The sequence below is a fragment of the Haliotis asinina genome, chromosome 10 (assembly GCF_037392515.1).
Source record: "Haliotis asinina isolate JCU_RB_2024 chromosome 10, JCU_Hal_asi_v2, whole genome shotgun sequence".
Classification (NCBI taxonomy): Eukaryota; Metazoa; Mollusca; class Gastropoda; order Lepetellida; family Haliotidae; genus Haliotis; species Haliotis asinina.
Genome location: NC_090289.1, coordinates 28,342,228 through 28,364,997, shown reverse-complemented (window position 1 = coordinate 28,364,997; position 22,770 = coordinate 28,342,228). Strand labels below are relative to the sequence as shown.

Below are 22,770 nucleotides of genomic sequence, written 5' to 3'. Positions count from 1 at the left end.
CCAACTGATTTTATTAGCTGGCACTCTGTGATATCTAATCTGCCAAACTTTACTGTTATGGATTATGTGTTATGAGTTTGCTCTGAATTAATGTAAACTTTTTGAGAGACATATTTATTCATGGTTGACTGACATCATTTCGCAGTCACTCACTCTGTTCAAGTTTACATCAAAACACTTGTGAGAGATTATATTTATATTTTCTGTACTTTGGAATTTTTTGGACCAAAGCTGTTAGATGAAAGAGGGTAAATGAAAGGATAATATCTGTCAGAAAGCATTAGGTGTTGTTAACTTTCTATCATTACCTCTGTCAGGGAGGATGGTAACCTGTATCTGTCAACGTTTGGTAAAGCCATGCAAGAAAGTCACAAAACTCACAGCCTTGCTGGGACCTGGTGCCATTTTCAGTAATGCTCAAATGTGTGTACAGCATTAATGAGCAAGGTGTGATTTCATTGAACGAGATGCATAAATCTTCCTATAAATTGATCTACACTTCACTAGCTGCAGGTTACAGCCATAAATGTTGCTTCACGACCATCTGAAATCTGTCAATATTTTAGTTTTGATGTCATAATATGAAGCTACATGTCTGTTTTTTTCAATTGTTAATTTAAAACAGACAATCACAAACTGTTCATGAGATCAATGATACAAGGTAGATTGTAAACCAAAAGTTACTGTGTTCTGTAATCTGATTGGTTGAAAAACATGATTAAATGGTATTAGATTCCCGGAAACTGAAAGACTATTCACTGCGTATTGACACGTAAACAATTGTTTTGTTGTGTCATCAACAGTGGTAACGTCATTCAAATCATATTGTGACGTAAAGTTAAAATGACGTCACAAATGAGCAACTCCAGACGCTACCATGGGAACCAGCTGAAACGGCCAGCTGATGGCACTTCACTGCTGTGTCCGTATTCGATGTAAACGAGTGCAGACACTAAAACCCTTTTGGTTTACTTTTGTGTTTACAATGTCGATAAACATCATGTGTTGGCCAATTTCCGGGTGTTATTGAGTATTTGAAGCACGGGAATATTTCATTTGAAACCTCCGGCTGACGCCGTCAGTTCCAAATGCATTCCCGTGCTTCAAATACTCAATAACACCCGGAAATTGGCCAACACATGATGTTTATCTCCTAATTGTTAGTCTGGCATTACAGCATCTTTTCAAGGTTTATCATTTGTATATTTACGTTATTTGCAAATTCCAAAGTCAGAATTTAGTTCATGCATTTAGTTCAAGTGTTTGCTAGTCACACTGAAAACCTGCATGGGTACAATGTGTGAAGCGCTTGGTGATTGCCAAATTAATAAATACCTTTTTGAAGATGAATCACTGAAAATAAAATGAAAAAGGTTTTTGGTAGGTATGTCAAGTATCCTATTATTAGATGTAAGTCTGTGATGAATTGATACATCAGTCGCTGTGAGTACAGTGTTATGATCTTGTATTGATGGTCAGTTTGTCGTTACTGAGATATTACTACTTTAGGGTAGAGTGTAAGGAGCTTGGATTTTAGAAACCGATATTGTTGTCATTGCTTGCATTGTTGTTACTGCGATATTACTAACTAAGGGTAGTGTGTGGAGCTTGGATTTGTGAACTTAATGTTATTAATGCTACGATATTACTATAAGGGTACACTCTCCTTCCCAGAGTTCCAGACAGACATCTTTGTACCACTGCTCTGTGATAACTTGGTACAAGAAATTGGACTTTTTTCATCTGTCAAGTTTGTGATGACAATCCACAACTCTAAAAGCTTTCAATATCTTTCAGTAAAATTTTGCAGATATATCAAACAGATCCTGAATGAACTCATGCCAGTAGCTCTTTGAAGATTTTGAGTATTTTTATGTGTCTCAATTTCCATAGAAACAATTTGTAAGTCTCAAAAGAGAATAGGATGGATTTTATTTCCAGAACAGTGCTCAAAAGACACTTTTTTTCCAAACCATGTACATTTATCAACCAAGGGTTGGAGTGGTGCCTTTTGCTGTTTAGAAATCATTAGAAAATGAATTTGTGTCCTGTTTCCATGGAAACAAGTTTGACTTTGACTCTGTCAATGGTAGTATGCTTGTGTGGATTGTATCTTGGCCCAGGTATTCTTTCATGAAATTGTGTGAGCACGAAGACCAGGAGCCTTTATCCTTGGAGCCTTTATTGTAGCTGCTGTGGTATCACCATTTAGGGTACAGTGTGTGGAGCCTGTGTGTCTTGCCAGAGCTGCTTCTTTTGTGATATTAAAACAAGGGTACACTGTTAGGAGCCTGAATTGTTTTGTTTTAGTGATATCAATATAAATGTGGGCAAGAAATTTCATGGAACTATGTAAAACAACACTGCTCTGAAATGAATAATGCATTTCTCTCAATGACAGTAGTAGCTATCAGCATTTGGGGAAGCATATGATTTACGGGGTTGGTTTTACATATTTAGATTATAATATGCAATTGAAAAGTTCAAATGAATTTATGCAATGTTGCATTAAATTGACAATCAAACCTTCTAGTGGGCAAAGATTATTTCAAGCAAACGTTAAAGAGTAATGTCCCTTGGAGCCCTTTATACGAATATCCTTAAATAACGCAACTTGTGATTGAAACCAGTTTTGCAAACACCGACAACACTGTTTTTTATGTATGGAGCAATTGTTTACATTACATGTATGGCAAGTGTTATGTGTTTGGAAGCTGTTGTTTCCAAGTTTTAATTACCCATTTCATGCAAATCGTAAGAGATAATAAGTGTTTCCTGCATCAAGAGGAAGCTATGGTGAATACATATGCAACAATATGTATAATATAGGCCAAAATATTGTCTATGTGACATTGTGCCTTTACATTCCAGCATGATATTATTTTCTGTTTGCTTACTGTATGTGCTATATATGTAAAAAATGTAATTTTGCTCATTATGTCCTAGTCAGTCTTATGATCTGAAATGTGTGCCTTAGTTGTTACTGTTTGTATAGATTCAGGTGGTCAAATTTATACTTAGGCCCACCAGGTTTAACATTTTGTTACTCTGTACATTGTCATGAGGAAGTTTGATTAATAAATGAACAAAAATAATGTGATTGAGGTAAATTTCTCTCTGGTTTTGCAGTCAGAGTCAATGACAAGCACTTATGGTCAAAGGGAGATAACTCTAGATGCTAGATATGATAAGGCATCTGTCAGTGTGGGGAAATTCTAATGTTGCTTAGTAACTGCTAAGAAATGGTAAGTGATGGGATGTTTGGTACATGATGGTGGTATATGTGGTTAGGTTGTGAAGATGTAACAGAGAGTAACTCTGAGTTTTGAGTCCAGATGTTGAATGAACAAGTCATGTTGTAATGGACTGTCTTACAATCTTGATGTGAAAACAATCATTTCCCTTATAATAGAATCTGTTCATAAGATTAGCCTGTGTGGCCTCTTCAAGAGGATTTATGGACACTTAAGTCAAATTCTGCTTAGGTGGAACTTTCTTCCTATTTTCGTCTGTGAAGACATGATTTCATTCACGTATCTGTTGACCTTTTTAAGTAATTAAATGAGCACAAGGATACAACACCTACTTCAGCATGTTGTGAAACACTCACCATGCAGAATTTCTGCTTTAATGACCTCTTCTTTACTCTCACCATTTCTAGTACTAATGGGATATGGTGATCAGACTCACTGACTTGGTTGACCCATGTCATTGTATCCCAGCTGTATAGATCGATGTTCAAGATCATTGGATTGTTTGGTCCAGACTTGATTATTTAAAGATTGCTGCCATATAGCTGGAATATTGTTGAGTGCAGTGATAAACAACAAACCAACCAACCAAATCCAACAAATATCTAAATATCTTCATATGCACCAATCATGATGCACACAATCACAATCCACACCATCACAATCCACACTATTAAAATCCACATCATCACAACCAACACTATCACAATCAGGACCATCATAATCAACACCATTTCTAGTACTAATGGAATATGGTGATGCCATTTTGAGGCACGTCATCACAATCAACACCATCATAATCCACTGCATCACAATCCACTCCATCACAATCAACACCATCACAATCCATCAACACTATCACAATCAGCACTATTGCAATCAACACTATCCCAATCAACACCATTACAATCCACACTATCACAATCCGTACCATCACAATCCACACCATCAAATTCCACACTATCACAACAAACATCATCACAGTCAACACCATCACAGTCAACACCATCACAATCCACACTATCACAATCCACACCAACACAATCAACAAACACAATACATCAATACCATCACAATCTACACCATCACAATCCACACCATCACAATCCACACTATCACAATCCATACCATCACAATCAACACCATCACAATCCACACTATCACAATCCACACCAACACAGTCAACACCATCAACACTAGCACAGTCCACACCATCACAATCCATCAACACTATCACAATCAGCACTATTGCAATCAACACTATCCCAATCAACACCATTACAATCCACACTATCACAATCCATACCATCACAATCCACACCATCATAATCCACACTATCACAATCCACACCAACACAGTCAACACCATCAATGCCGTCACAATCCACACCATCACAGTCAACACTATCACAATCCATACTATCACAATCCACACCATCAAAATCAACACCATTACAGGCCACACCATCACAATCCATAGCAACACAATCAGCATCATCAATACCATCACAATCCATACCAGCACAGTCCACACCATCACAATCCACACCATCACAATCAACACTATCACAATCCACACTATCACAATCCATACCATCACAATCAACACCATCATAATCCACACTATCACAATCCACACCAACACAGTCAACACCATCAATGCCATCACAATCCACACCATCACAGTCAACGCTGTCACAATCCATACTATCACAATCCACACCATCAAAATCAACACCATTACAGTCCACACCATCACAATCCATAGCAACACAATCAACATCATCAATACCATCACAATCCATACCAGCACAGTCCACACCATCACAATCCACACTATCACAGTTACTGTTTGTAAGCATCCAATGAACTATATAACACTAACTGGCGATGCATTGGGTTTCGGTAAACTGAAAGTACACATGATGTGATTGGTTATCGCAACATGAACTGTCCAATCGTAAAGTAGTTTCCACATAGGTATCCTCATACCTTAAACACCTTAAAATGATGACATGAGAACCTGTCTTAAACAAACTTGCAACACATCAAGCACTTTATTTGAAATAAACTCTCTACTCTTTAAAATCAACAAATATTTGTTTTGTTCATTCACACAACACATAGTATAAAATGTGCTCCATAAATGCATTATTTAAATCAAGGAAGGTTTTTGTCAGGTTAAATAGTGGAAGAATGATTAGTAACAATCTCAATGTTAAGTTAATGTCATATTTTCTGTGTCCTTGGGCTATGTGTTTTTACCTTTAAGAAACAACATCTTACTTAAATTAATTAAAGACAATTCTATCTTTAGCAAAATCACCATCTGTGTATCTACAGTATCATTCAGGCACAACACAGCCTGGTTTTGAGTGAATTATCGATGCTTTCTGAAACATATGATATGGTGTCCAAAACCACATCATCTAATAATATGTTTAACAGTGAAAAAGATTTATTTGGTTGCACCTAAAACATTAAAACTGACATCAGCAATAATTATTTGGTTCACATCTTTCAGAGTTATCATGACAGGAAAAGCCTTGGACATGCCAGTGATACAATGGTACAGAGTCCCTGCAGCCTGTGCAAGTCTTAAGAGTCCAGCTTGGTGACTGTGTGTCACTGTTCTCTCAAAGCTGATTCGGGACAGCCATTGTTTGAATAGGCATTTAGATCCAAAGGTCAAATACTGTGTATCAGTGTGTAACTTAACTGCAATTAATCATATGACCATATTCCACATCCTTCATCCTCATCACTGGACATTGACTTGTCAGTGAACCTGTGGCACAGTTGTTTACATTATCTACTGTTATTATATATGACATATATAGCCTTATCAAATATTCACTGGGCTCTGGAACTTGAGGGCATGATCACTGACAATGCCCAGCTCAACATCTTTGTGTCTTCATCTTCTGTTGTTGTTTATTTATATATATGTGTTTACAGTTAATTGTCGGGTAGTACGGTATTCCATCTGCATCAGTAAGGATGAGCACTAGCAGGATGTGTGCTTGTAGAAAACGTCCAAAGATTGAGCTGGAATTCCTGTCACCTCATATATGTCTAAGCCCCAAACTCTCCTCATCGCTGGCCTTGTTAAGTTGTTGCTCTGACACTAGCCAGAGTACTTCAGAAGTTGCAGATGATATAAATTACTGGATTGTCTGGTCCACAACTGATTTCTAGCAGGTAGCTGTGATGTATATCTGGAACATTGCTGAGTGTGTCACTACACTAACTCATTCAGATAGATCACCATATCAGGGGTGGAGAGTAGCTTAGTGGTTAAAGCATTCACTTATCATGCCAAAGAAAGGGTTTGATTCCAACATGGGTACAACCAAGGTGTAATGCCCATTTCATGATGTTCCCCTCCATGATATTGCTGGAATATTGCTAACAGAGGCATAAAACCATACTCACTCACTATCACTGGTGGATAGTCAATTGCAGCTTTTACTCAAAACTTTATTGAACAAAGAAGTATGTGTTTCTATTTCCTGTTTGTATTGTTGCCATGGTTACTTTTGTATTGTATTGTATCGACTTAACTGAGTCTGAACCAGACAATCCAGTGATCAAAATCATGAGCATTGATCTGCACAACTGGGATACCATGGCATGTGTCAATCAAGTCAGTGAGCCTGACAACCCAACCCAGTTAATCGCCTTTTACAATAACTATAGGTTGCTGAAGACCATTTCTAACCCAAATCTTGACAGCTTCATAGAATGGAAACACTTGCCATGGTGACCAACTCATCTCTATGTGGATGTCATCCTCAGCTGGTAAACAAAACAATGTTTTATATCATTTTCTACAGTTTATTTACACTCAAATTCTATGTACAAAGTTGATTAAGTGGCACATAGGTTGATATATCACAGTTTCAAAAATACAAGACATAAAGGACTGTTTTCTCTGCAACTGGCTTCATTCTAAATCACTGGGCACGAAAAGCAACAATGTAGCAATGTTGGTAAAATAGGACACCCTTCATCTTCTCACTGTATCCTGAAGCAAGGTCACGAATACTCCCTGCAAAAACTTTCATAACCAATATAGTCTGACGGATAATAGAGTCTACACACAGACTTTGGAACCGTCATAATTTATGGCTAAGGGGTGTGATGATGATTTTACGGAGAGGCCCACCATTTTGTTCTCAGGAGGTATGGGGTCATCCAAAGTGTACACATGTACTGGGGTTCGGGGTGTTTGATTTTGTAAATGACATGCTGGTGGTCGCTGTTCACAAATCTTAGAGGAATCACTGACATTGTACATGCTCCTTCAAAAAAATCATCACCCAACTAGCCATAAATTATGAACTGTCCCTTACAACAGTCAGAAACAAAGACCATTTTGTGAGAAGGAATGCTGGTCTTCAAACTGATCCCTAAGGTATGTAACAAGTGGGTTCTACTGCTACTATATCCCAGTGTCATGATGTGTGATTGCTGGCTGTCGACACAGTTGTAGAAATAACAACTCTGACTGACTGACCACGGAAACTAATACAAAAAATATGCCAGATGTGATAAGCATTGATGACTTGCTGGTCTAGCAAGCTCGGGTCTACATCTGCAGTGAATACCGCTATGTATGTAAAATGCAAACTGATATCTCATAATAATCATACATACTCTAATGAACAGTCACTTACTACAACCAGTGGATGTAGATATTGGCAAATCTAGTCATGAGAAAGTAAAATAATACAATTAAAGCTTTATTGCATTTTAGTAAAGTATATTGAAATGCATACAATTCAATTTATATTGATAAATATTCACTCTACATATTCAAACTTACACAAAAGAATACTATTTTGATGGTTCGCTGTATGAGGAAATGCTGCTCAGACATAAACTGTGACAACAATTTGGTAAATACTGATAAATGGTCCATTGAACTGATCAATTATTGACTGAAATTGTTCAAAAACATTTTACAGTTATGTTGTTATTGAAAGTAAATATTCATGGCTTGGAAATCTATAATTACTTTTCAGTACTGAATCTTTATGCACACTGTAGACATTCTATGATGTAAGACATGGCATCGTTCAGGAACTACCACACTGACAATCTCTCACTGCAGTGTAGCAAAGAAAAATACATACAGCTTAGATTGTATAACTATTAACATGGAAGTGTTTCAATGCTGAATCTTTGCAAGTACTGTATACTTTCTTTGATTTGAAGCATAGCAAACATGTCTTGACTGAAAATTGTGCTGAAAGTACTAGTACCACTTTGATATTCCCTCAGTGTTGTACTGTTCAGAAAAAATATTGTGCTTGTAAATGCATACTTGTAACAGTGGAAGAGGTCAATACTGAATCTTTGCAAATACTGTAGATCTTTGCAAATACTGTAGACAATCTTTGATTTGAAGCATACTTAATCCTTACTACAATTGTGCAGTAACCTCACTAAAGGTAAACTATTCATTATCAATCATTGTTGAATAGGATTAAAATAATCATAGTTGGAAATCCATACAGTGTTCAAAACTGAATTTCTGCAAATAATGTAGATGTTCATTTACCTGAAGCAAATAATTCATACAACAAATTCTCATTCATTAAAATCAACAAGATGGAAAATCCAATGTTAATATATGCAAACTTTAAAATACCTGAATGTAAAAAATATTTCAATAGTGCAAGTTATTACGCAAAATAGTCCTGCATTGTGAAATAATGCTGTCAAACTCATGTAAAAAGTGTAAATGTAAATAGTAAGGTAGTTGCTGAATAGTAAGAATATTGCAGTTCATCATGTGTTTTAGTCATCCCAGTGGAAGAAAGGATTGGCATTTATGTTTCAAAATCTTTGACAATACTGTCCTGTGATACAATGGTAGTTCTATCTGGTATTAAGCACAACAGTGCTTGGTGGAAGAAAAGGGATTCCGCAATACTGGATGCTGTGAGATGTGTATCACTTGTGTGAGGGCAAGAATATCAGAAAAACACTGTGAACACAGTCAGATTAAAGCTGTTGAACATTCTGTGAGAACAAATCGATGCTGTAATAATACACACATGCAATTACGTTGAATCGGCAAAATATACAGTAGGGGTATGCCCATATCTACATTTGAAACATTTTGTATTTTAAGAATTAGGTATATACCAAGCTATAGTGAGCAACACATTGGTACAGACAGATTGACATGATAACAATAAGTCAAAATCTTAATGAGAAAAACAAAGCGTTGTACGTAGGAGTTTTAAAATACCAAAACAAGGTGTATTAAGAAATGAATGATGGAGTAAGGTTAGTATTACACCACTTTTAGAAATATTCTAGCAATGTCATGGCGGGGGACATCTGAAATGGGCTTTACACATTGTGCCCATGTGGGGATCGAACTCAGGTCATCAGCATGATGATCGAAATGTTTAACCACTAGGCTACCCCACCGCCCTTGCAAAGAAATGAAGAAATACTCAAACTGGCATGACAGATGAACTACAGTCATATTGAAAATTTGACTACTATTGTGGAGCATATGCATTCTTAATTACAAGATTGTATTTACATTTCTGTAACTATTCCATAAGTAATGATGATAGCCTGAGCTGCATCATTTGAGAAATAGCACATAAAAATGAGAAAAACTGTATGAGGTAAAACCATGACAATCTGTAGTGAAATAACAGGTTGAAAATTTACATAATGGCAAATGTTATTTAACACTCACTGGAATAAACCAGTATAAAAATACTTGTGCCATTAAAAATATTGAAGTCCGGTTCTAAAATTATGTTTCTGAGACAAGTAAACCTTGCTACACTCAATTTTCTCGTGTTCATTAACTGGGTTGTAATACTAAAGTGTTTATAATACCTAGTGTATTTTCGTTGTTAAAGGTAATGCTTTGGAGAGTCTGATACAAAATGTGATGACAAATTCTCGTAATATGATCAGATACAGATGCATAATCGCATCAGAAGTATCACAATACAATGTTACTAGACTACTATGAGAACAAATTCATTTGGTTCTATCAGAATACATCATCTAAATTTTGGTAAAAATATATACTGTCAGGCAAAAGAAAGTATACAATTGAAAGTTGGATTGGCCAAAAACAGTTTGATATTACCAAGACAAATATTTTTCAAAAGAGGCCTTCACATGGGACACTAAAGTATGAGTTTGAGAGTGTGAACAATTCCAACAACTAGACACCAACACCAATTAAGAGTTGTCAAACTGTTGTTGAAACTAAAGTTGATGCATGAAGTGTTGGCAAACTTGTGTTGTTCAGAAGCAACCAATCACAGTCAACAGTGACAGCACATGTTTCGTTCGTATGGTCAACTCACCCTACATAATGGCATCGACAGGAAGTGTTTGAAAACAAGAGTTTGAAACTTTTAAAATTTTAACAAGTGTTGTCAAACTTTAGTTTACCATGTGAAGGCTGCTTTACATTTAGTGGTGATACATATATATTGAGAAATTAAGAATGTCACCTTCAGCATTATGTGGAACCCATTTCATGTTCTCACTCTTACTTTCCTTCATAACGTTACCTAAAAGTGGAAATCAGTTGCTGAAACACTGCAGATTCAAGATCAAAATCCTGACCATATCTACTGGACAAAAATAGTCACGGATATATGCAATTTTTTAAATTGTGTATAATGATCTATCTATTCACTGACACAATGATAAAATATCAATCATGAAAACACCAATATCCCTAACATTTGTTGTCCAGTATGATATAGCCCTATCAGAGTAAACAATACCAAATAACTGCTATTAGTTCTTGCCGTTTCAGTTTTAGCAACTTTCAAACAAGAGTTCTCTTTTCTTTTGCCCAACAGTTAAAATGACTTAGGTTTGTGATTCCATAATGCATCTAAGATTCACACCTGAGGATTTAAAATAACATATTGTTGACTTAAATGTTTTTTACCCATCACCACATGAAAGTGTGGTTTGATCAATCAACATTCTGATTGCGGTTATAGATGAAGTTTGATTTACTGGCAGACGATTCCATCAAAATTAAATTTTTTTCTAACTAAAATAAATCATTTTGATAATTAGAAAGGCTGTATAGAGAAACAGCCATACCGACTGAACTTGGGAAATTCAGTCATGACTGAGTGATAAAATAGGTTAAAAAAATGCCAGTGTTGCATCTAGAGAAATCATATGAATCCATATTCAAATTCAAGTTATATTATAAATAGTCCCGCTCTCTATGTGAATGTCACGAAGTATGTTATTTTGATAGTTTGCTTGGAAATGCTGGTCAGACCAAAGCAGTGAGGCTGAATACTAACAAATGCTTTTAAAGTCTGTTGCAATACTGTTTAGGAAGTTTGTCATACTGACAATACCATACTGACAAGACGTTGACTGAAATTGTTCTAAAACTTATCTACTTCTACTGCCTATCAATTATCAATCAGTGTTAAACTGGAATGGTGTATTCTGCTTAGAAATGTATAGTTATAATTATGGAAGTGTTTAGATACTGAATCTGCAAAAAAGATGTTATTTGATTTGTTATGAATAATGCATTTCCTGAGGAAACTGATAGACGTAATCAGTGTTGAATTGTACAGAAATAAAATATTTGTGGTTTACAAATGTATAGTTGTTACCATGGAAGCGTTCAATACTGAATCTTTGCAAATACTGTAGACATTCTTTGATTATAAGCATTCATTTGTTGACTGAAGTTGTACAGAAAGTAGCACACTTATAATCTCTCAGTGTTGAACAGAAAAATAATATTCATACCTTATATATGTAAAACTATCACCAAGGAAGCTTTGCAAATACTGTAGAGGTTCTAGATTTTAAGCATTCATTTCTTGAATGAGTTGTACAGAAAGTAGCATACTAATAATCTGAGACTCATTGTTATATTTTTATGACTTAGAAATGAATGTATAATTACCATGATGGTAGGGGCAAACTGTAGTACTAGGTCATGTTCCTTTCTACCACAACACAAACTTAATTACTGATAAACAAATAAAACTTAAATAGTTTTTTTAAATATACTGGCATGTTCAGTACCAGACTTCTAATTATATTCATGAGTATTATTGAGCATGTTACCAAATACCTTATTATTTAATTCACTAAAGTTTTCAACATCTAAATCAATTTATGGTAATAAATAGTTAAAATAGATGCATTAAAATTGTCAATTTAGATTGCCATGGGATGCGTTTCCGACTGGATTTGTTCAGCCTGTATTTCATCGAGCACATTCCTGAAAGCTTCCAGACTGACATGGCCCTTTGGGTGTTTATTTGCTGCACATTTCCACACACTCTCAAATGTCTCCCCAGGCATGTGGATTCCCACCTGGGTAAAGATATCACGTACCTGAAGCACAGAAATATATCGTGGTACATTAGATGCTGAATTTTAGATAAAAACAACAAGAAGACAAAGTCGCAATGGCAAAATACTTTTTATACATAAGTCTACTAGTTATGATTATATCAAATGTTTTGGTGTGTCTATGACAGTGGAAGTACTGAAAAGAGATACAGTACCGCCAAATGAAGCTAGCACGTATAGTTTGGAAGATGTACTTCGGACAAGATGACATCCTCATAGTCACAGACTATAAGTCATGTTTCCATGGAAACAGCAAAAATAAATTATATATCTGGGTCTAACTGACATAAAAGGCACATCTGTAGATCATGCAAATTGACATGTGCATCTCGTTTATTTAAGTCATCACAAATAGTTTAGGATATATGCCTCAGAAATTGCACACATGCAAGAACGCATGGAACTAAACAATGTTTCTATATGCCCTGCAGCTTTGTTGTTGCGGGGGATAAAGGGGATGATGGAATCAGGTGACATGTTGAAGTGAGTGAGTTTGGTTTTAAGCAGCTTGTAACAATGGTCTATGAAAACATCAAAACAACAAAACAATACTAATGAGCAAAATTCCACAGCACCCTCAGTATGCTTGTTGACATGCTCAGAGCACTCTACCATCACTATCCTCAGCCTCAGTGCACAGAGCTTTCTTAGCGCTAAGGTGTCTGTAACTCACCTACTTTGTAATGGTCTTATGACAGTCGAAACACGAAGATCACTTTGTGGGACAAGGCCCAAGCCCTTGGATCAACATGCACTCAAAATCCATTCTCAGCTCCATCAGGAGTATGCAACGACTTACCTCCTGTTGGCTTCTAGGGAGAAGGAAGTCCTTCTCATACACTCCATGCTGGCTGAAGATGGATGGATTGAGCAGGCCATAAGCATTGGACTCATCCCCATAGTTGGTGCGGTCATCCACGCGGCGGATACGTGGCGCAGAGCGGTCAGTCCTGATAGTTGGAACTCCATATGTTCGATAATCTGGACAAACAAACATCAATATAGAATTGTTTGTTGCGACATAGACGTCCCATCAAACCATCAAGACAATAAATAGGTCATTATTCATGAGAAAAGGGATAAAAAAATACTTCAATGAAAATGACAAATATTACAAATATAACTGTTGCAGTGTGCATATCATTGTAGTTTGAATGTCATATTTGACATCAATCAAAGGTCACATTTTATACAGAGATTCGTAAAGTTCTTCAGGCACTGAGTCTGTTGAAGGAATTTAACGCACGCACGCACGCACGCACGCACGCACGCACGCACGCACGCACGCACGCACGCACGCACGCACGCACGCACGCACGCACGCACGCACGCACGCACGCACGCACGCACGCACGCACGCACGCACGCACGCACGCACGCACGCACGCACGCACGCACGCACGCACGCACGCACGCACGCACGCACGCACGCACGCACGCACGTTTAAAGAAATCAACATATAGATTACCAAGAAGGCAGTATCTCGAACATAATTCTCAAAACCTAATGAGTCTATGATCATACAGTTAAACAGTGATACTTTGATTGTACAGATTTGGTACAATGTCAGTTTTCATTGCTGTTCTTTAAATAACAGTATGCTACGTCCAAATAGGCAGTTAATGAACAGCAACGATCTTACATAAAATAGAATCAAAACATTTCAGTTTTGTCCATTTTGCCATGGAGGGTAAAGGGACTTAACTCTTGGAGCCATATTCCACACTGCCTCACAGTGTCACACATACCTCGTGTGCTGACACCTCCAACCACAGCATTGATCATGCTGGCACTGGTCCTGTGTCCCCCGATAGCCTTGTCTACCTGTTTCTGTAGCCTCCTTGGGGTGCTTTCTTGGCTCTGGGGAGATTTGGGGACCAGGTCCTTGTTCTCAACCACTTGACTGTCACTCACAGCAGGGGCGTCCTCTGTACAGGAATACATGAAGATTCTCCATCACAGTCACATGAACATTCTCCATCACAGTCTTGTATGAGCTAACAACTGACAAACAAGGATAAGTTGAGTACCAACTTGGCAATTCAACTCTATTAGCATGCGTACAGACTGCATTTACCAACTGCTGCTTGGCATTGTGAAGGAAGGGGCTCCAGGTTGCCCGCGATCAAGTGTAGTGTGATGGGTGAAGCCACGGGAGAGTCTTATGAGCATGGCATCTGCAGCTATGCAGGGAATCAATTTCATCATCATGTACTGCATGTGCACTAGCCTACATCAGCTTTCCCTTTCACAGTCGGGTTTGCTCACTTCCGTGCACCACCTACTTCTTGTAGAGATGTCCTCTGCACCTGTCCAAGTTATCCTTGTTTGTCATGGAGAGACAACATGTTGATTCAGTGTTATCATTGATCCAGGAAGAATTACAACCATATGTTCATAATAATGATGATAGCTTGTGTTATGAAAATGCTGAACAGGAAAAATTGTTTTCTGACAGGAAATAACCACAGCAGTGGCAGAATATCCGCAAATAGTCAAGAGTGAGTGAGTTTTGTTTTATGCCACGTCTAGAAATATTCAAGCAATAACATCAGGGTGACACCAGAAATGACCTTCACACATTATACCCATGAGGGGAATCAAACTCAAGTCTTCACCCTGATGAACAAGCACCTTAACCACTTGGCTACCTTGTATCTGCTGAAGAGGTAGTATCACTTCATATAATTATCTAGATTTTTATATCTTTTTTTAACACAAACTTATTACTCATGTTTTAATGTTCTAATGGTCTAACTATATGTTGCCCATAGCAGCAGGAAGATTTGTGACATATTATCAATAATCATTATTTCTGCTTCATGTTGATTAGCTACTTGGCCCAATGACAGAGTTGTTTCATTGCTTTCATTGTTTGTGAAGATGCCATCAGACATGTGACTTCATTGTTTCAACAGAGAAGACATTATCCATTGTTCATATTACATCTGGACTTATGTGATGCTACATAACATATGTCATATTTAGGATAACACTTTCTTAATAAAGTACAAATTCTAGTACTTTTTTTGGTTGAGTCCCATTGGGGATTTGAACCTGCACCGTCGAAGTCAGGCACCGAATCGCCAACACATGTGATGCCATTCCAAAAAAAACATTTGAGATTTGACCAGTACACTCTCTTTGATTTATCAGAAAAATGTTATATAAAAAATGCATACAAGATGTATTTAATGTATCGAATAACACAGCCACAACTGGTGAATTCATTCATCATACCTCACCAATGTTTAGAATAGACAACAGTAACACACTTGAAATGACCTCTAAATCTCCACATCTTATAGTTTCATCCATTATCAGCCAGGACACATTATTTTCTAAATTTCAAATTGTGACCATCTAATTTATTGTTACTTGAAATGTGTTTGATTTTTGTAGACTAAATGTTAGAAAATTATATCATCAGATTGCGACTTTTGGCAACAACTGACCAAAAGGGCATTATGTGTACCTTGAAATTATTATGTGTAGGATATAACATGATCTGCGGGCAATAGTGAAAAGTAAGCCTGCTTCCCAGGGGAAATGCCTAAGGACTTTTCAATAATACCCACGAGTCATGTTATATCCAACTTATAAACAGATTGGAGATATACTTTACATGTTGGAAATTGTCAATAATTTCATATTTTATGATCATATTCAGTGATGGCAAGTAATAATTTAAGGTTCCTTGGCAGAGGGATGTTATTAAGATAATGCCCTGGGCAGAGGGAAATTATTAAGATAATACCCGTGGCAGAGGGACATTATTTCGATAATTGCCTAAGAAAGCCAGATTGTATCAGACCTAAGGGATGTTACGAAAAAAAAGAGTCCCCAAAGAAATATAGCGTGACGTTACTGTCAGTTTATAAGTACAAAAATCCTGTCTCACATTGTGTAAAATTTACCTCTCTTCTCTCCAAATCCTGAGTCCATCTTGTCTTTCCAGTTGAGGAAGTTGGAAAATTCTAGGTAGTCAATCTGGCCATCCCTGTTTACATCGCAGGTGTCCATGAGTTGCTCCAGGAGCTCTGGCTCCACTGGCAGGTTGAACTGGAAGCAGGCCTCTCGCAGCTCATCCATGTTGATCTTCCCTGACTGGTCCTGCAATATTGAGCACTCACCTATAGTCTGTCAACCCAACTTTTGGAACACCCCTTTTGCCAAATATCTTCTAACTTAAAGACCAACTGACCACATGCCATTAATGCATATCTGAATAATCCCCTTTGACGTAATAAGAAAAAAGATAGTTTTACTTTGTTGGCCTCTTGGGGAAAACGTTACTTAAGAAACTATAAATAGAATTTCTGTTTGTTTTTGTGTCAAGAGATGGGGTGTAGTAAACAAAACAGCCTGCGGCTTAGGTCAGAGTACAATTCACATGCTTTACCTTAGGTCTCGTGAGATCAATCTATGTTATTGTGGGCACTGTGTCACAGTTTATCCTTGTTTGTCGTTGTAACAGTCTTTGGACAATCCAAGATACCTAGCATTTCTGACAATGCACATGACAATGCACCCATGCACAAATATGAGCAGTCACTAAGGGTAGCCCAAGGGTTAAAGTCTTTGTTTGGCACACCAAAGACATGGGTTCAATTCACGGCATGGGCACAATGTGTTTAGCTGTTTATGGTGTCCCCTGCCATGATATTACTGGAATATCGCCAAAAATGACATAAAGCTCACTCACTTTACTTACTCATGCACAAACAGCACTGTATGACATCCAGAAGAAAATCGCCATTTGTCCTTATCAGTTCATCATGTTCCAGTAGGTAGCACAGTTTCAGAATATGAACCACACCTGAGTAACTTTTATTTTCAGGAATAAAAAATTTAGGTTGACAATTTTGTCACCAGAAACATCTGTTAGTAGTTAATAGTCGTAATTTGTTATTGGAGAGAATACAATCACAACATTATTAAGTCATGTGATAGTGGTCTGGAAGCCTTTCAGGTATGAATAATGATGACCTTTAAACTCACCTTATCGTAGAATTTAAAAGCATGAAGTAGATCATTGAAGTTGTGGTAGTTCATCTTCTTCAGATGGTGCCTTGTGGCTGCAATTATGCCCTGCTGACGGTCACTGCCCCGCAGGTATGACCCAGGGGCACGGTTGTGTATCAAGTCACCAGCGCCATACTCATCAGGCTTCAGCAGAATGCCAAATGTGTGGTCTGGCGGCACTTTCAGTGTGTCTTTGATTCTGAAATATAATTGGACACAATAAGGTATTAATGTGAAATTGAGAAGTGTGAACCACCTGGAACAATATTAGACATATGAAGAACAATATTAAGACATGTGCTACCAGGTTGTTTCTGTGTTTTAGAGGAAATGTCAGGAAAGCTGTTTATGAATCTGAACATTGTTTAACTTCAACAAGTTTGTGATATGCTTTGGTAGAAAGAATTAACTACATGAATTAACATCTAAAAGTAGTAAAAACAAACTCAAAGATCAAATCAAAGATCAAAAACAAAGCTCAGAAGAAAAGAGTCTGAAATATAGTCTTGATGAAGGAGTCAGGTCAAAGGATCCCTCTTTTTTGCAAGACCTCAAGAATAATCATTCATTTTGTTATGTTGAAAATAACTTTAAACATTAGAAACCTTGAAACTGTTCCCTGTCAACTGTGAAACGTGAGTAGCAGACGTCATCTTGTTTTTCCAAACAGATATGTCATTATTCAGAAGGTAACTGAGTATCATCATGTGATTTGGGGGTGTACATTCAAATCTATTGATTTAATTCATCTCATAGCACAGGATTATCCAATGGAATTGCATGATTCTTTTCATAGATATAGTAACACTGACCTTATAGTAGGTCCAGCCATTTGTTAAGATTTCAGGTAACTGGAATCTATTTTAAGCTAAGGTGGGTGGCTATTGTAACCTACTAAAGCTTTCACTTCAGATTTATCAGAAAGTAAGAGCCCCTGAATGACAGTGTTGTTCTTGGGTTCTTAACATTTTAGGTATGGGAACAAAGATATGGCTTTTCTCAACAACATACGTTTTTCTGTATCAATAATATGTGAAGAAATAAACAAAGAAAAACCTCACAGTGATTCATGCACTACACTATTATTTAAGTAAAGATGATATTAATTTGTATCGCATGAGACAAAGCATATTCATGCTGTTTATCATTGTGTTCTTGGATCAAAATTAAATATACATGATCTTGCAGCTCATGCATTATGGAAACTTACTAATGCACTCTATATTCTATGACCAGAAATTATTGAGAGAGTAGTTTATTGTTTTCCACTCATTACTCATGTATTAAATGTGAATACTAGCAGAACATAACTCCAGATTCAAAGACAGGTGAACAGTTAGCATTCTGTCAAGTCACCATTGGCAGCAATACAGGCTTCAAGGCAGCAGGTCATACTACTGATCAAAGAAGTTAACCAGTCATGATCCATGCTGTCCCAATATCAGACCACCTGCTCCTTCATTTCAGCAATGCTTGTCAGATGTTTTTTATTGACTCTTTCCTTCATAAGTCCCCAAACATTTAGTGGATTTAGGTCAGGACTATAGCATGGCCAATATGACACAATATTGTCATATTTTGGGCCCAAAACACCTCCTGTGAATGCTTTGAATGATGTCTTGGATCGTTGTCCTGCTGGAAAATCCAAAAATGTCCATAGAACATGTGAGGAGTTGTCTCTCTTGAATGAAACCAAGCACTTGATTGCTGGTCAAAGTTGTTTATGCTACAAATCCAATTAAAAATATTCCTAAAATTCTCAACAATTTCTGGTCATACTTTAAGACACTACCCATGAAGATCTGGGTTAGAAGTGATCTTCAGTCACCCATATTTGTTGTAAGAGGTAACTTACAGGATTTGGTTGTCAAGTTGTTAGTTCATATTCTTCAAAGGCATTTAGAAGTTGGCGTAGCAATACAAGACAATTTTTATGGATAGCAACTTCTTGAGTTTATTTTCACGATGTTTCGGGGCTTATCCTAGCCCCCTCATCATCTGAGAGTTAACAGTTAGCCTTACTGTTCAGTTCAGCTCAATCTGATGAAGGGGCTAGGATAAGCCCTGAAACGTCGTGAAAATAAACTCAAGAAGTTGCTATCCATAAAAATTGTCCTGTATTGTTAGTTCATAGCCTAATTGCATAAATCAGTGCTCATGCTGTTGATCATTGGATTGTATGGGCCAGATTTGATTATTTACAAACTGCCGCAATGTAACTGGAATATTGCTGAGTGCAGTGTAAAATCCAACTGACTCATTCTAAGATACTAATAACTTACGGGTCATGGACCTTTCCCAACTGAGGTTGTGTCCTCTCACGGAAATCATCCACTCTTTTGGACACAACCTTTGATGCCTTCTCTGACTCTGTTTCATGCAGCCACTTCAGTGTCTGTCTTACATGACGTCCATCATTGGCATGAGGTGTTGGTATTCCAAATCTGTTCTTTGGGTTGTAGTTTGGAGCTGTGTAACATCGCTGTACCCTTTCTCCAACCTCGAAGTCAGCATGGGTTTTGATGTACAGGTCATGACCGACTTTGTTCTCCTTCTCTACTTCTTCATACGTCTTGTTCGGGTTTATCAAGCCTCCAGCACCGATATCTGCAGTCAATATATTTAACATATCAAGGTATGAACCTCAAATACAGTTAACGCATGAGGATACTAGTACATCATTCTTTATTCCTTGGTCTTTTAGCAAAACATCTTATAGACTCAAACCCTTGGGATTCCAGTCAAGAATATACTTCCCCAGTAACAATAAAGTTTCAGAATGCAAGCTGGAAAAATGTCATCACAACTGGAATTTTGTGCCATGAAGTTTTTGAGGCTCGAGAAAATTCGGAAGTTTTACAATGGGATGCATACAAATGCAGAAATCAGCAGTTAGTGATGGCCACGATGAAGATAATTTTATCACTGAATTATGAGACAATTTATATTGTGACTTTTGTTATGCTGACCAACACATCTCAATTTCACTCAGCTATTGCAGTAACTACCAATTTGACAGTCATAGCCAAACCATGCATAAAAAAACAATTCTAAATACCCTGGGAGAAGATTTAACATTGCTGATACCATTCATACAAAGAGCCAGTATCTTATGCCTTGAAGACTTTCCAGAATGATATAGAGTTAATTTACCTGAGCTGAAATTTATATGTCCAACTTTTTTAAACTAAATGAAAAGTCACAAAGCAACATTGCAGAGGCCACAACTCACCCAGTTCCGTTGGGATTCCGAATGTAAAAGTGCGTGAATCTATTCTTGCCGGAAGTCCAGGCCTCTGATCATGTGACACTCCGAGTGGAGCACGGATGTGTGTTGCATAGATATTCTCTTTCATATCGGAAAGCCGTTGTTGGAATAATGTTTTTGGATGTGGATTAACAAGTTCTCCAGATGTCAAAGAAGGTCGTGTACTGACCCCATGGGTCATCTCTGCTGCCCATCGTCGATGAGGATCCCGTGCTCTACCATAGAACACTCGCATTGAACCTGCAGCAGGCTGCACACTGGCACGGAAGCGCCTAATAACATCTGCACTTTCTGGCTATAAGGGCAGAAAATATATAATAAATGAGACAATATGCTACAACTTCATAGTCTTTTCAAGTAATTGCTTCAAGATAGTTTGTTGTTAAATACAGCACTAAGCAATATTAAAGCTCCAAGGCAGTGGTCTGCAAATAATTGAATCTGGACCAGGCAATCCAGTGATATGGGATATGATGGCATGCACTAACCAAGCCAGTGAATCTCCAACCACTTGATTCTGTAAGTTGCCCCTAACAAAAAGGATGGGTTTCAGTGGATTGATGCCATTTTGAATAGTATTTCATTACCTGGGATAAAATCTCAAAGCGATACAGGTCCTAGATATTAAACCATTTTGAGAGAGAAAAAAATGATTTGGGTGAATCAGGCCTTTTTGGACTTTAATCATATAACATACTTTGACTGAACTTACTCTGTCATCTGATGGTTTCAGACATAGTTCTGTAGTGTCTCCTGTTGCTGTCAGCTTCCCTGCCTGCAAGACAATAAGAGTTTATTGTTCTGTGTATATATCAGTGTTACCACAAAATGACACATATCACAACTCATGGATAATGAAAGCAATAACAAGTCAGTAGTTGATGTAATATTAGTAATAATGTCTCAGTGATGCAACACTCATGACATCCACAGTGTATTGGTCCCTGTCTATCGCAATTTACCCTAACTCAAACCCTAACCTTATGGGGCTCCTAAAGTGCAGACTCTACCCAACATTTTCTTACAAAAGTATTTTCTTCCAATTGTACAAACAACTATTACTTCGGAAAATATGGCAAACTGACTGAAAATTATGACTGACATAAACGGTAGGCCTAGATGCATAGCTGTAACCTTTTTTCCTTGCATTTATTTTACTGGCTAGCTATCTTTCAAATGCTAAAACTGACCACCAGTTCATGAAGCCGTGACTTGGCTGATTATAAGGATGTTATTTTTATACTCTGTATCAGTATCTGCGAATTTCCAGTAAACTGTAGAAGAATCGGGGAAACTCACTGCACGATACTGTGGAGTCCAGTCTTTGTATTTTCCAGCATATATGCTCCGTGTCTGTATCTCTGGAAAACGGACAGAAGCTTCTGTTGTTGTGGAGGCCATACTGGCGATCAGTAAAACTGTAAGAAGTCGCTTTCGGTAAACGCTTAATAGAATAACTTCCTTAGTCTACCAGGCATGAACTCTCCTTCACGCATAATAATACACGGCGAAATAGTTACACACGATCAGAGGCCCAAACTGACATAAGACACGAGTCTGTCGGCGAAAAGTTGCAAAGAAGCAATCTATTGTTTTGGTGACCCTAGCAACAGTAGCAAGGTGAAGGACGTTTCCCTGTTCCGATTCTCAAACAAACGAGATTCTGCGAGCCTGGTTAAAATTTACTTATTTGGTACATATTCCCCAATTAGTGTATACGCATTGTAGTTACGTGTGAATAGTTATATTAATCAGTGACTACTGATATCACGTTGCTCATTAGACTAGTCCCTTGACTCTGTTGCGCAAAGCACTCAAAA

The 22,770-nt window shown here is 37.4% G+C and overlaps 1 protein-coding gene across 1 annotated transcript; it reads right to left on the bottom strand.

The window, feature by feature from the left end:
- Window positions 1-11,197: 11,197 nt before the first annotated feature.
- Window positions 11,198-22,561, bottom strand: LOC137298404 (EF-hand domain-containing family member B-like). The gene is made up of 9 exons (XM_067830665.1): window positions 22,250-22,561; window positions 21,663-21,725; window positions 20,915-21,245; window positions 19,965-20,289; window positions 17,659-17,881; window positions 16,575-16,770; window positions 14,406-14,585; window positions 13,456-13,637; window positions 11,198-12,638 (listed from the first exon to the last, which is right to left on the bottom strand). Exons 1-9 carry the CDS (start codon window positions 22,349-22,351, stop codon window positions 12,459-12,461), a joined length of 1,782 nt encoding a protein of 593 aa, XP_067686766.1. The 5' UTR covers window positions 22,352-22,561; the 3' UTR covers window positions 11,198-12,458.
- Window positions 22,562-22,770: the final 209 nt, after the last annotated feature.

What these genes read in the sequence shown, in the direction of transcription:
- LOC137298404 (XM_067830665.1), bottom strand. Translation starts at nt 22,351, where the DNA reads ATGGCCTCCACAACAACAGAAGCTTCTGTCCGTTTTCCAGAGATACAG. An exon ending in CTTTTAAATTCTACGATAAG is followed by an intron (nt 16,771 to 17,658) that starts GTGAGTTTAAAG and finishes TCAATATTGCAG; the next exon opens with GACCAGTCAGGGAAGATCAA. An exon ending in AGGATTTGGAGAGAAGAGAG is followed by an intron (nt 14,586 to 16,574) that starts GTAAATTTTACA and finishes ATTCCTGTACAG; the next exon opens with AGGACGCCCCTGCTGTGAGT.